A 16,642-nucleotide genomic window follows, 5' to 3' on the forward strand; every position below is an offset into this window, starting at 1 on the left:
TAAATACAATGGAAAATTATTCACCTTTCAAAAGGAAGAAAATCTGGCATATTCTACAACATGAATGAACCTTGAGGACATTAAGCTAAGTGAAATTAGCCAGTCACAAAAAGACAAATACTATATGAGGTGCTTTAAATAGTTAAAATCATCAAAACAAACAGTAAACTGGTGGTCATAAGGGGAATGGGGCGGAGGGAGAAATGGGAATTTATTTTTTTAATGGGTTTCAGTTTTACAAGCTGGAAAGTACTGTGGAGATTGATGATGGTGATGGCTGCACATTATTAATTTATTTAACAACATTAAACTGTACAATTAAAAATGATTCAGATGGTAAAATTTATGTTAAGTGTATTTTATTACAATAAAAAACTTTAGAGTCTTAAAAATCATTTAGTACACTTGACAAAAAGCATAGAAAATTATATTTAAAATAGGCATATGTTCTTCTATGTAAATTACACATCAATAAAGTCGGTTTCAACGAATGAGTAAATAGAAAACTTGAATTGTCCTATAAGTGCATGATCAGATGGCTTCACTGATGAATTCAACTGAACATTTAAAAAAGAATGAATATCAATTTCCCTAAAAACTCTTCCAGAAAGTAATGAAGGAGAGAAAGTTTTCCAACTCATTCTATAATGACAGTATTAGCCTGATACCAAAACCAGAAAAAGACAGACAGTACAAGAAAAAAAACCATGTATGAATCTCCCTCTTGTATACAAACATAAACATTCTCAAGAAAACTGAATCCAGTAACATATTGAGAGTATTATAAATCAGATCAAGGAGATTTATCCCAGGAATGCAAAGTTACTTTAATATATAAATATGAATTTATCCAATAAATTTGATTAGTAAAATAAAGAACATAAATTACAGTATGAGAATGCAGGAAATTCAAACACACAAACATTATTTTGAAAGCCATTACCAAATTAAGAAGAGAAAGGAAATTCTCCAACATGATAAAGTACATCTATGGAGGCCTGCCCAGCTCATCACCACCATCAGCACCCACACCCACCATCCAGGTGCCTAAAGACAAGTGTGACCTGCCTACTCCAAACAGCGCACAAGCATGTCATCCCAGAACTAAATAGTAACACTTCATTTGCTGCCACCAGTGCTTACACGTACAGTACAGGGCCTGAGACAAGCCCATGCTCATGCTGTCCAGAAGCATGAGTACTGGCCAGGCCCACTCATTGCTGCCAGTGCCCAACAGCACCAATAACTTGAAAAACAGCTGCCACCACCCACCACTATGGCTACAGCCAACACCCATGCACACCACCTAGGGACCCAAGGAAGGACAGGTGCACCCTGTCCCCTCCAAACAGTATCTGCAGGCACTGTCCCAGGAAGAAAGAACAGGCCCACCCAATCTGCTGCCACCAGTACCTGCCCACATAATAGCGTGCCTAAAGACAGGGCTTCCCTGTCCACTGCCACTACCACAGCCCACACACACTGTCAAGAGGCCTAAGTACTAGCCCACCCCACTCACCACTGCCAATGCCCAAGTACACCATCCAGTGACCTGAGAACCCACCCATTGTTTCCTGCCACCTACCTCAGCCACAGCCGGCACCAAACATGCCAGGGCCAGGAACCCGAGAACTGACCTGCCTGGACCCTAAGCACCACCCTAACCCATGTTACCACCAGGAATCCCAAGAACTGGCACAAACGGCTCATCCCAACCATGACTGGTGCTCATACATGCCACCCAGGGGTCCAAGGACTAGCAAGCCTGGTGTACCTGTCCCCAGTAAAGCCTTGCCACAGTCTCCATTAGAAACCACAGATTTACTTCCTGCTGATGAGTCTGAAAATTGTTAAAATAAATATATAAATTGCAGGTTAAGACAACAAGGACCCTGCAGACACCAATATCACTGATTATGACCAAAGAAATAACATGGAGACTACACCACCGCATCCACTCAGAATACAACCCTAACAAACATCACAGATACATCTACAGGAAGAAGTCTCTACCAAATGAAGTTAATCCATAAAGCTGAAAGTAACAACTGTTAACACCAGATGCATGGATATCAACATAAGAATACAAGAAACATGACAAAGCAAGAAAGCATGACATCTCCAAAAAAATACAATAATTCTCCAGTAACGTAACACAGAAAAACACATGTATGAAATGCCTGAAGACAAACTCAAAATAATTATCTAAGGCAGCAATCCCCAACTTTTTGGCACCAGGCACCAGTTTCAGGGAAGACAATTTTTCCACAGACCAGGGGATGGCAGGGGAGTATGGATTGTTTCAGGACAAGACCGTTCCATCTCAGATCATCAGGCATGAGATTCTCACAAGGAACATGCAACCTAGGTCCCTTGCATGCACAATTCAAAATAGGGTTCATGCTCCTGTCAGAATCTAATGCTCCCACAAATCTGACAAGAGGCGGAGCTCAGGCAGTAATGTTCACTCACCTGCCACTCACGCCCTGGCTCTGTGGCCTGGTTCCTAACAGGCCACGGACCAGTACCAGTCCATGGCCCCAAGGGTTGGGGATCCCAATCTAAGGAAACTCAGCAAGTTACAAGAGAACACAGAAAAATAATACAAAAAAAATCAGAAAAGAAATTCAGCATATAAATGAGAAATCAACAAAGAGATAGGTATCATTAAAACAAACCAAACAAAATCCTGGAATAGAAGAGTTCAATTAATGAAATAAAAAACACAATAAAGAACTTCAACAACAGACTAAGCAGAAGAAAAAAACGTCTTTTTGAAGACATGTCTTTTGAAATAAACCAGTCAGACAAAAAAAAAAAAAAAGAATTAATAAAGCCAACAAGACACATGCTACATTATAAAAAGACCAAATATTCAAATTTCAGTTGTTTCAGAGGAGGAGAGATTGGCAAAGACACAGAAAACCTATTTAACAAAATAATAGCTAAAATTTCCCAACTCTTATGAGAGATATACACATCAAGATACAGTAAGTTCAAATTTTACCAAATAGATTCATTCCAAAAAGGTAAGCTCAAATATTACCAAATAGATTCAATCCAAGACACTATACTTCTCCCAGACATTATGCTCAAACTGTCTAAAATTAAAGCCAAAGATAGAAATCTAAAAATAGCAAGAGAAGAGCATCAAGTCACATATAAAGGGAATCTCCATCAGATTAACTAAATTTCTCAACAAAAACTTTATAGGCCAGGACAGAATGGGATGATATGTTTAAAGTGCTGAAATAAACAGCTACCAGCCAAGAACGATATATTCAGCAAAGCTATCCTTCAGAAATGAACAGGAAATAAAGTCTTTCTCAGGCAAACAAAAACAGATAATTTATAACCGCTTTACTGATGCTATGAAAAATGCTTGAGTCTAGAAGCAAAAAGACAGTATCTACCATCATGAAAACACACAAAAGTATAAAACTAACTGAAAGAGCAGGCACAAATGAGAGAGAGAGAGGAATCAATCATTATCACTACAGAAAACCACCAAGTCATAAAAGTAAACAATAAAGAAAGGAACAAATGATATACAAAACAATCAGAAAGCTAACAAAATGTCTTTACACTACCAATAATAACCTTAAATGTAAAGGTTTAATTTAAATGTAATGTACTGTAATGTAATTTAAATGTAAATGGTTTAAATTCTCCAATTTAAAGACGTAAACAGGCTAAGTGGATTTAAAAAAACAAGACCAAACTGTATTCTTCCTAGAAAAAAATTCTCTTCACCTATAAAGACACACATAAACTGAAAGTGAAGGGATTAAAAAAATATACATCACACAAATGAAAACAAAACATATGCATTAGTAGCTATATATACTTATGTCAGACAAAACAGACATTCAGTCAAAAAAACTTACAAAGAAACAAAAAGGTCATCGTATACTGATACAAGCATAAATTCAGAAAGAACATAAAGATTCTGAATACATACACCCAACATCAAAGCACACAGAAATATAAAGTACGTATTATTAGAGTTAAAAAAGAAAACAGACCTCAATACAATAATAGTTTGGAAAGTCAACATCCTCTTATATGGTTTGGGTCTGTGTCCCCACCCAAATCTCATGTCGTATTGTAACCCCCAGTGTTGGAAGAGGGGCCTTATGGGAAGTGATTGGATCATGGGGGACAATTTCCCCCTTGATGTTCTCCTAATAGTGAGTGAGTTCTAATGAAATCTGGTTATTTATAAAAGTGTAGTGTCTCCCCCTTCATTCTCTGTTTCTCCTGCTCCAGCCATGTACAATGCACTAACTTCCTCCTCACCTTCTGCCGTGACTGTAAGTTTCCTGAGGCTTCCCCAGAAGCAGAAGCCTGGACTGCCAGCAAAACCATGAGCCAATTAAACCTCCTTTCTTTATAAATTATAAAGTCTCAGGTAGTTCTTTATAGCAATGTGAGAATGGACTAACACACTCTCTTTGAACACTAAACAGATCATCTAGACAGAAAATCAACAAAGAAACATCAGGTTTAATTTGCACTATAGACCTAATAGACCTAACAGACATTTATAAAACATTTCATCCAAGAGCTGCAGAATACACATTTTTTCACCAGTGCAAGAAACATTCTCCAGGGCAGATCATATGATAGGACACAAAACGAATCTCAATAACTTTTCAAAAACTGAAATCATATAAAGTATCTCCTCAGACCACATTGGAATAAAACTAGAAATCAAGTAACAAGTGGAATGCTGGAAACTGTACAAACCCCTGGAAATTACACAACATGCTCCACAGCCATTAGGTCTGAAGAAATTAAAAGAAAAAAAATTTGTTTTACTTCCTGAAAGAAATGAAAACAGAAACACAACATACCAAATCTATGGACAAGCAAAAGCAGTGTTAAGAGAGAAATGCATAGCAATAAATGCTTATATCAAAAAGTAGAAAGATTTCAAATAAAAAGTGGTTACAATGAACCTCAATGGACTAGAAAAGCAAGAATGAACATAACAAGAATTAGGAGGAGGAAAGAAATTGTAAAGATCAGAGTAGAAATAAACAAAATGAAGACTTTTTAAAAAAAGATCAAACATAAAGTTGGCATTTTGAAAAAATAAAACTGATACACCACGAGCTAGACCAACCAAGAAAAAAAGAAAGACCCCAACAAGATTGAAAACAAAAAGTGAGACATAAAAATTGATACCATAGAAATACAAAGGATCATTAGACACTACTATTAATATGAACAACTATGTGCTTAAAAATTGGAAATCCAAGAGGAAATGAATGAAGAGATCAATTCCAGGCCCAATGGCTCATCCCTGTAATACTATACTCTGGGAAACCAAGGAAGGAGGATTGCTTGAGACCAGGTGTTCAAGACCAACCTGGGCAACACAATGAGACCCCATCTCTACAAATTCAAAACATTGGCCAAGCGTGGTGGCATGCACCAGTAGTCCCAGAGACTTGGAGCCTGAAGAATGAGGATCACTTAAGCCCAGGAGGTCAAGACCACAATGAGTTATGACCATGCCACTGTACCCCACCCCAGGCAACAGAACAAGATCCTGTCTCAAAAACATAAATAAATACAAATCTAAAAATAGAAAACAATTCCATTCATAATAGCTTCAGAAATAAGGAAGTATTTAGGAATAAATTTAACAAAAAAAAGGCAAAGACACACTGAAAACTACAAAACACTATTGAAAAAAATTATAAAGGACATAAATGGAAAGACATCCCATGTTTATTAATCTGGAGACAATATTGTTAAAATGGCAATATTCCCCAATTTAGTCTACAGATTCAATAGAATCTCTGTCAAAATCCTTGCTGGTTTTTTATTTAAAATGACAAGCTGACTCTAAAATTCAACTGAAAATGCAAGAAACCCAGAACGGCTCCAAAAAATATTGAAAAAAAATAAAGTTGTAAGACCCACACTTCCCAATTTCAAAACTTACTACAAAGCTGCAATAGCACATGGCAGTACCAGCATATGGACAGACATATGGAACAATGGAAGAGAACTGAGAATCCAGAAATAAACACTAACACTTACTATCAACTGATAGATACTTCACAAAGATTCCAAGACAATTCAATGGAAAATAATGAAGAGACACCATTGTCTTTTGAACAAATGGTGCTGGGACAAATGAATATCCAAAGGCAAAAATATTAATTAGGGTGCCTATTTCATTCCATACCTAAAAATTAACTTAAAATGGATCAAAGACCTAAATCTAAGAGCTAAAACTATAAAACTCTTAGAAGAAAACACAGGAGTAAAGGATCACAACCTTGGATTAGGCAATGGTTTCTTAGATATGACACCAAAAGCACAGAGACAAAAGAAAAATAGATAAATGGGACTTCATCAAAACTTAAAATCTTTTATGTTTCGAAGGACACCATCAAGAGAGTGAGAAACTTGCCAAAAGTATCAGATAAAATATATGAAAATCATATACCTGATAAAGGACTTGTACCCAGAAAATATTTTTTAACTCTTACAACAAAAAGATAATCCAATTTTAAAATGGGCAAAGGATCTGATTAAACAATTCTCAAAAAGACATACAAATGATCAATTAGCACATGAAAAGACAATCGACATCATTTAGTTTTAGAAATGGCAATCAAAACCACAATGAGGTACCACTTCACACTCACTAGGATGAAAGATGGAAGGAAACAAAAGAAAAGAAAAGAAAAAAGAAAGAGGAAAGAACGATGGAAGGAGATAACTGCTGGTGAGGATGCAGAAAAACATGAATCCCTCATACAGTGCTGGTGGGAATGTAAAATTGTACAGTCATTTTGAAAAAAGTTCAGCAGTTGCTCAAAAAGTTAAACAATATTAATGCATGACACAACAATTCTAATCCTAGTTATCTGTTTAAGATAAATGAAAACATATATGTCTTAGGACGGGCACAGTGGCTCATGCCTATAATCCCAGCACTTTGGGAGGCCAAGGTGGGCAGATCACTTGAGCTCAAGAGTTCAAGACCAGCCCGGGCAACATAGCAAAACCTCATCTCTACAAAAAATACAATTAGCCAAGCATGATGATGCATGCCTGTAGTCCCAACTACTTGGTGGGCTGAGGCAGGAGGATCGCTTGAGCCTGGGAGGTCGAGGCTGCAGTGAGCTGTTTTCCACCACTGCACCACTGGGCAAAGTGTTTTCCACCACTGTACCACTGGGCAACAAAGTGAGACTCCATCTCAAGAGAAAAAAAAGAAAAAGAAAAAAGAAAACATGCATCTACACAAACACCTGCAAACACTTGTACAGGAATGTTTATGACAACATTACTCATAATAGCTAAGAAGTGGAAACAATATAAAAATCCAACTGGTGAATAAACACAATGTGGTGTAAAAAGAAATGAAATACTGATATATGCTACAATATTAACAAACCTCAAAAATATTATGCTCAGTGAAAGCCAGATGAAAAAGAACAAACATATTGTATGATTCTGTCTATATGAAATGTCCAAAAAATCAAATCTTATAAGGTTAGTGGTTGCTTACAGTTGTAGGTGAGAATATAAAATGGTTGCAAAAGAGCAGTTTCTTTTGGAGCATGATGGGATGTTCTAAAACCATCACCAGACTGTAGTGATAGCTCACAATTCTGTAAATATACTAAAAATTATTTAATTATTGAATTAAAATGGGTGAATTTGATGATGTATAAATTGTATCACAATAAAACTTAATTTTTAAAAAAGCACTAAGAAGTATTACAATCTTTAAAGTAAGATCAAACCCAGGAGATAGAGTCAGCAGTTCCAAAGTAATACAAACATATGGAAACTTTTTCCCCCTCTCCAGGTGTATTTTTGTTGCTTTGACTTCCCTTTGCCCAGCAGCAATTTATAAAATGTTTCAGATAGCCTAGAAGAATTCAATGTTATTAAAACAAAAATTTAAGTCTGTTAATACTGGACTAGGTTTCCTAGAGATGCATTAATAACATTCCTCTCCATTATAGTAAGAAGGCCTAAATTTCCTCAACTATGAGATAAGGCCAATGCTACTTACATCTCACAGACTTATAAAAATTAAATAAGACAGTTCAGGCTTAGCCTAATGCCTACCATATAATAAGTACCCAGTAGATATTAGCTGCCATAATTATAATAGACGGTTTTCAGTTCCAATCTGATATTGCTCATGTACTCTCATGACCGATACACCAAATAATTAGTGGAGTAGGAAGAACAGCACAATTTGATTTAAAAAAAATTACACTACAAGAGACCTAAATCTGTAGGTACAAATTCTGTAAGCTCATTGATAGTGAAAATGAGATCAAGAGAGGAAAAAAGAATCCCATTAAAACAGAAAAACCAAACTGTTTCTCTTCTAAAAATAATATGCCCAAGAGAATTTTACAAAATCCTTGTGCTGTGAAGCAAATACATCATACTTTCCCATTCCTGTTGTTTTGAACAAAGTCACTTCCTAACTCTGCCTACTAACTTAACTGTCATAACCCAGTTTCATCTAAACAACTCATCATGTTCCATTCCACCTTAGTTTCCAGATATTCTAGATATCCTAACCATCCCATTTTACCTACCTTTTAGAAGCAGAACATTCAGAAAAAGGTTAAGAATCAAAAGCTCCAGAACTTTCAATAGAGAAAAACTGAAGTATAGACAAGATGCCCCCTCCTAGCTTAAGACAACTAGGATTTGGAAATGACTCAGGTCCTTTCTACCACACATCAGAGATACATTTTTAAATTCTACTTTTTAATATTCATATACATCCCCCAGAAATAATTTATGAACATTTTAACATTGTGAATTTGAACTAATTGTATATTAATATAGTTAGTTATATATATAAAAGACATATATATGCGTCTTCAGTATAAAATTTTGAAATAATACAAAGCCCTCTAGATTTTAAAAATTTGTCAAAAATCATATTCTATTATTCAAAAATTGGCTGAGTAAACTATAAAACTAATTACACTAATGCCTGTTGGCTACATCACTTTTATCAATTTAAAAATGTATCATCTTCCTTTGTCAGGTTCATGTCAACCACACTGTTCTTTTCATTTATTAAAAAGATGGTGATTTGGTTCATTATTGTATTTTTAATTCAATTTCTACTGCTACTGAATTTTAAAAACTTTTTATCCTCTAACAATATCATTAAGTGTATATTAAATAGATGTTATAATGTTAATGCTGTGACCATGCCTGAAAATCACTAACTCTGGAAGAGAAGTCAGATGTCATAAATTCTATAAGGAAGGCCAAACAATTATCTTTTTATGCTAGGCTGACAATTTAGCAGAAAATACACTGAAAAAAATATTAGTGATAATGCCAGAAAACTAAAAGGCAAAATTAAAGCAATATGTTACAAAGTTATTGATTGATATCCCAAAGAACCTGTGCCCACCACTTTACAAGCATTCTTATGGAAAAGTGAGATTTAAGTATTTTTTAATTTTTACTTTTATTAGTTTTTTGTAGAGATGGTGTTTCACCATGGTGCCCAAGCTGTACTTGAACTCCTGCACTCAAGTGATCCACCTGCCTCAGTCTCCCAAAGTGCTGGGACTACAGGTGTGAGCCACCGTGCCCGGCCTGAATGATATAAGTTTTTTGTTTTTTGTTTTTTACTAGGCAAAGAACCTTAATCACCTTTGTTTCAAAGTTTATTCCCAGGCTTCTTCGGCTTAATTAGCTGCAAAGAATGAATTGTGTATAAGCAAAAACTGAAAAGAGCTGCAGTGTCCAAGGGGCTTGGGCTTAAATTAGAGATCTAGATTTTATCATATCCATAAACAAAAATTTCTTTAAAAGTGGTCATAATATAAAATAGCAGCTCCCAGTAACTTCTTCAAGTTTTATCTTCAGAAGTTGATTCAATTCAGTTTGCCTCATTCTTGGAAGCCTCATCAAAATTCTCCACAAGATCAGGAACTTCATCATCATTATCCTCTCCAGTAGCAAGTGGTGCTTTTCCATCCACGGGCTGTTTGGGCAGAGCTTCAGCCAGTCTCCTTAAACTAGTCAGACTGTCTGCACCAAGCTGGTTTAAGATGCTGTGTAGCATTTCTGTCAGCTGCTTTGTCTCAGCATGGCCTGTAACGGTGAAAGTGTTTGCTGCCAGCGATGCCTGAACTTTAGGGTTGTTAAAGTGGATCACCATTCCTTGGTTTGTAAACACATTCACCTCTTCAATACCAGAGATACTGTTTACCCCTAACTTCTTTAAGGACAGCTCAAGTTTTTTTCATCTGCTGTGGCTGTTCCATGAACCACCTTCTTCTTTCTACAAGCAGTTCCTTTCCCACCAATGTGCACTTGTGCCTGCAGTTTGGCAAGTTTTTCCTGATTCGTGATTGTTTCTTTCATCCTGTCAGAGCAGGTAAGGGGACATGCAGGGAATTAGGGTTGGTGCTCACAGGGTCTCAGGTGGGCCAGCTGAGATTAGGCACACACATGCAGGGATACAAGACGGCAGCTAAAGGGGAATTATATATGTTTTGAAGCATGCAAAGTCTTCAGGATATGTCTCCCATAAGATAAAACAACTTCGTATGTGCAAACCTTTCAGAAAATGTGGCTTGGCTTTATTAATTAAAATTATCATTCCTTTACTTCTAGCATTCCATCTCTCAAACGAAGTATAATTTTTTTATGTAAATCTTTTTGGGAAACCAAGTCTGAATACTGAATGTGTGCTTGTTCTAAGGATGAAAGCATCATCATTGCATCAACAGACCTGCCTTATTCACCTTGACAAGTTATCCATGGTATGGTATGTCAAGAGGCTCATAAACTGCTATGGAGTCGCCAATATATGTTTATATTTCCTACACACAATTTACTTGAAAAGGGAGAATTAGACTAAGTAGTTTATAGAAGTACTTTGACATAAATTCAAGGACCCCACTGAGTCTTCTAAATTTGTGTGACTTTCCAATAATCATAATTTGCTATTCTCATTTTTTCATTCACTATGTTAAAAAGAAAATTCAATACTCTTTTTAAAATAACAACTTTCTAATCACTGATTTATGTCCAATTCTGAAATACTGTAAATTATTTCCAGTAACAACTGTAATTTGAATCCTCCAGACATTTAATTCCCCTATACAAATAATTTGTTAGCACTGTGACTATAGGACAATAGTTGCTAAACGGAGTATTTTTGGCTGGCCCAAGTACAGAGGTATTTACAACCAGTTGATTACAAGTTGCAGATGTCTTTGTTTCTGCTCCATTCCCACTGCTTCATTTGACTAGCCTTTAAAAAACAAAAAAGAAGAAGAAATCGAGCACCCTTTCTCACTGCTGATCGCAAATAATGAGTCAATCATCATATGTATAACTCTTGCATTATCAGCAAAAGCTTATCAAGATGTTCCAAATGCACAAAAACAAGGGAGTTAAGATACTAACAATTGCAGAAAGTTAAGAGACTGAAAGAATCTTAGAGGCTACTGAATTCAAACCTTCTATTTTAAACATTGTGGTCATAATTGAGATACAACAAGCTAAAATAAATCATTTATGGTCACATTTTATAGGATAAGCCCATACTATGTCACACACACACACATATCTTACCTTTCTGGTGAAGACTTGGAAGCGACAGGACACCCTCGGACATGCTTTTTATTTTTATGGTCTAGAGAGATGACTTTATTCCTTAGGCTTCTTTCCCACTAGGAAAAAAATGAAATTTTAATAATAAACATATCAATATGCAAGAGGCATTTAAAATGTTCTTTTTTATTTGGAAATTTGTTATAAACAAATACATAGTAGTTCAGAGAAAAATAATAAGTGCAATCTATGGAATATCTGGCTCTCTTGCTAATGCAGAAATGTAAGTCCACCAAAAAATACTAGGAAGACATTTTAAAATACCAAGGTAATTTTAATCAAAAAAATCAATACTTTGAGATTCCAAAGCTTAAACAGCTATTAAAATCTGGAATGTATTTAAAGGAAGTAATGAAAATTATTACATAGAAGGTTAATGGACGGGCGTGGTGACTCACGCCTGTAATCCCAGCACTTTGGGAGGCCAAGGTGGGTGGATCACCTGAGGTCGGGAGTTCAAGACCAGCCTGACCAACATGGAGAAACCCCGTCTCTACTAAAAACACAAAAATTAGCCAGGCATGGTGGCGCACTCGAGAGGCTGAGGCAGGAGAATCGCTTGAACTCGGGAGGCGGAGGATGCGGTGAGCTGAGATCGCGCCATTGTACTCCAGCCTGGGCAAAAAGAGCGCAACTCTGTCTCAAAAAAAAAAAAAAAAAAAAAAAGGTTAAATAGGGCCTATGATTCTAAAGTAACTGCATTTATAACAATTGAAAGATATTAAAGTTAGTTACCTATGAACTGCCACATGGAAAATTTTAGGAAAGAGCTAAATAAATAAATAAATAAATAAATAAACCCAAATAAATGAAAAAGACATCCCCTAATCGAGGACTGAAAGACTTTACTAACTATATCAACTATTTTGGTTAGCAGTTGGGCATTACTCCCCAAAGTGACCTCCAGGTTCCATTCACTCCCTACCAAAATTCCAACAGCCTGTTTTGCAGAAATGGACGAACTGATCTGACGATTAATTGTGAGAGGCTCAGAAGAACCAAAATAATCTTGAAGAAGAAGAAAAAATTAGAGGACTCACATTTCAGTTTCAAAATTTACTATGAAGCTATAGTAATCAAAACAATCTTGGCAAAGGGTAAACATACAGATTTATTGGACAGAATTGAAAGTCTAGAAATAAACTCATATAACTAAGACCAACAATTGATTTTCAACAAGGATGCCAAAACCTTTCATGGAAGAAAAATAAACTTTCAACAAATAATTCTAGAACAACTAAACTGCCACACGCAAAAGTATGAACTTGGACCCTTGCCTCACACCATATTCAAAAATAGATTCAAATGGAGAGAAGACCTAAATATTATACAAGAGCTAAAATTATGAAGCTCTTAGAAAAAAACACAGCAGTACATTTTCATGACTTCTATTTGGCAATGATTTCACAGATATGACCAAAAAACCACAAGTGACAACAGAAAAATGATAAATAGGACATCAGCAAAATTTCAAACTTTTATTCATCAAAGAACACTACTGGAATAGTGAAAAGGCAACCAACCCACCAAATGGGAGGAAATACAGTATCCAGGCCAACCACAATGGCTCACACCTGTAATTCCAGCACTCTGGAAGGCCAAGGCAGGAAGATTGCTTGAGGCCAAGAGTTTCAGGCCAGCCCGGGCAACACAGCAAGACCCCATCTCTTAAAAGAAAAAAGGTATAGTGTTCAAAATTTAAAAAAAAAAAAAACTCTTACAATTCAGTAAGATAAAGACAAAAATATTTTAATGGGCAAAGAATGTGAATAGATATTTCTCCAAAAAAAAAATACACAAATGACAAAAAGCACATTAGAAGACACTCAATGTCATTAGTCATTAGGAAATGCAAATCCAAACCAAAGTGAAAGATCTCCACAATGAAAACCATAAAACATTGATGAAAGAAACTAGAGAACGCCAAAACAATGGAAAGATATTCCACGGTCATGGTTTGAATCAATATTGTTTATCTCCTTCGAGAACAAAAAAGGAAAAATGAAAAAAGAATCAATGCTGTTGAAATGTCATTGTTAAAATGTCCACACTAAATGAAGAAATTTATAGATTCACCAAAATCCCTATAAAAAATATAAATAACATTCTTCCCAGAAGAAGGAAAAATACCCCTAAAGTTTATATCAAAACACACAAAAAAAATGCAAGTCAAAACCACAATGACATATCATTTCGTACCCACTAGGATGAGGAATGAAAGGAAGAGAGAAGGAAAAGGAAGTAAAAGAGCAAGAAAGAGAGAAAAAAAATAAGTGTTGGTGAGTATATAAAGAACCTGGAACCTTCATACATTGCTAGTGGGAATGTAAATGGTACAGCTACTGTAAGAAAAAAAAAAAAAAACAGTATTGCAGTTCCTCAATAACTTAAACATAAAATTACCACATGACACAGAAATTCCCATCCTAGGTATAAAACAAAAGAATGGAAAACAGGTTTTCGAACAGATACTTGTATGTTCATAGAAGCATTATTCAATAATAGCAAAAAAGGTGGAAACAATACAAACAGATGAACAGATAAACAAATGTGATATATCCATATAATGGAATATTATTAGACCATAAAAAGAACTAAAGTACTACCACATACTATGACATGGATGAACTTTGAAAGCATTTGTGCTAAGTGAAAGAAGCCATAGACACAAAAGATCATATACTGCGTGATTCTGTTTTTGTGAAATATCTAGAACAGGAAAATCCAGGCAACAGAAAACAAAGCAGTAATTTCCAGGGGCTGGGAAGCTGGGGGAATAAAGAGATAAAATAAGAAGTGAATGCTTAATGGTTAAAGAGTTTCCATTTGGAGTGATGAAAAAGTTCTGAAACTAGACAGAGAAAGTGGTTGCACAACACTGTGAGTGAACTAAATGCCACTAAATTGAATGCAATTAATAGCTAATATGGTAAATTTTGTTACATGTGTTTTGTCACAACAATAACAAAAAAGTGAAAGGAAAGGAAATGAAGGGAAGGGGAGGGGAGGGGAGGGGAGGGGAGGGGAGGGGAGGGAAGGGAAGGGGATAGGGAAGGGAAGGGAAAGAAAGGAAAGGAAAGGACTAAGAATAAAGAGACTGGGTGCAGTGGCTCACATCTGTAATCCCAGCACTTTGGGAGGCCAAGGTGGATAGATTGCTAGAGGCCAGGAGTTCGAGACCAGCCTGGGCAACACGATGAAATCCCATCTCTACTAAAAATACAAAAATTCGCTCAGCATGGTGGTGCACACCTGTAGTCCCAGCTACTAGGGAGGCTGAGGCACGAGAATCGCTGGAACCCAGGAGGCAGAGGTTGCAGTGAGCCAAGATCATGCCACTGCACTTCAGTCTGGGCAAAAGAATGAGACTCTATCTAAAAAAAAGAAGAAACCACTAAGAATAAAGGAAAAAACTGATAAACTAGATTCATCAAAATCAAATATTTCTGCTCATCAACAAACATACAATTAAGAAATAAAACAGCTACAGATTGAAAGTATTTGCAATACACATCCTGACAACAGACTCATATCCTTATTATATAAAAAATTCCTGTACATCAATAACAAAGACTAAACACTCAGACTGAGCCAGAACAGTGGCTTATGCCTGTAATCCCAACACTTTGGGAGACTGAGGCAGGAAGATTACTTGAGGTCAGAAGTTTGAGACCAGTCTGATAAATATAGTGAGACCGTATCTCTACAAAAAAGGTGGTGGCACGTGTCTGTAGTCCCAGCTACTCAGGAGGCTGAGGCAGGAGAATCACTTGAGCCTAGGAGTTTGAGGCTGCAGTGAGCTATAATTGTACCACTGCACTCAGGCCTAGGTGACACAGGAAAATCCTGTGTGTGTGTGTGTGTGTGTGTGTGTGTGTGTGTGTATAAAAACTCAGATTTTAAAAATGAGCAAGAATTCTACTTGAAATAAAATGGAATAAGAATAATCTTCTCTGCTTCTCCCACTGAGCGCAACTAAGAATTCTAGACAGACTTCATGGCAAAGCTATCTTAGGACCCTGAAGAGTATGTGCTAAGAATGATATTGGTGAACTCAAAGTAATACCAAACCTGCAATCTAACCAAGACCCAGAGACTTACAACTTAATATTCAAAATGCCCAGGATATAATCCAAAAACTGCCTGGCATATAAAGAACCTAGGAAATCTCAACAACTCACAAAAGATGAGAATCAAGAGCAGCCAAGTAGAAGAAGACAGAGATGTTGAAATTACCAGAAAAAAAATTTCATTTTATTTATTTATTTAATTATTCATTCATTTATTTATTTATTTGAGATGGAGTGCAGTGGTATGATATCAGCTCACTGCAACCTCCGCCTCCCAGGTTCAAGCAATTCTTCTGCCTCAGCCTCCCAAGTAGTTGGGATTACAGGCACCCACTACCATGCCTGGCTAATTTTTTGTATTTTTCGTAGAGACTGAGTCTCACCATCTTGGCCAGGCTGGTCTCCAACTCATGACCTCAGGTGATCCAGCCACCTCAGCCTCCAAAAGTGCTGGAATTACCGGTGTGAGCCACCACACACAGCCAGAAAAAAAAGCTTTAAAGTGGCTATTATACTGTTCTCTGAGAGGATGAACTCTCTTCAAAGAGGTAAAAAGACAGAAAATCTCAACAGAGAAACAAAAGTAAAAAAGAAACAAATGGCACTTTGAGAACTACAAAGTAACATGACCAAATTTTAAAAAGCACTGAATGGCCTAAAGCAGGAGTCCCCAACCCCAGGCCATGGACTGGTATTGGTCCATGGCCTGTTAGGAACCAAGCCACACAGCAGGAGGTGAGTGGCAAGTGTGCAAGTGAAATTTCATCTGTAGTTATAGCCGCTCCCCATCACTCACATTACCACCTGAGCTCCACCACCTGTCAGGTCAGTGGCAGCAATAGATTCTCAAAGCACAAACCCTATTGTGAACTGTGCATATGAGTGATATTGGTTGCATGCTCCTTATGAGAATCTAATGACTG

At 36.5% G+C, this 16,642-nt stretch overlaps 1 protein-coding gene and 1 pseudogene across 8 annotated transcripts in view; both read right to left on the reverse strand.

The window, feature by feature from the left end:
• The window catches only part of SENP7 (SUMO specific peptidase 7), a 197,867-nt gene that overhangs the window by 119,318 nt on the left and 61,907 nt on the right, over nt 1-16,642 (reverse strand). For all 8 annotated transcript variants that reach the window (XM_021933988.2, XM_021933986.2, XM_021933985.2 and 5 more), the window contains one exon: nt 11,611-11,708. In XM_021933988.2, coding sequence (XP_021789680.1) covers nt 11,611-11,708 — 98 coding nt within the window. The remainder of the gene's footprint in view (nt 1-11,610; nt 11,709-16,642) is intronic.
• LOC116273708 lies at nt 8,406-10,387 on the reverse strand (annotated as a pseudogene).

This window comes from Papio anubis, chromosome 2, assembly GCF_008728515.1.
Source record: "Papio anubis isolate 15944 chromosome 2, Panubis1.0, whole genome shotgun sequence".
NCBI classification, from domain to species: Eukaryota; Metazoa; Chordata; class Mammalia; order Primates; family Cercopithecidae; genus Papio; species Papio anubis.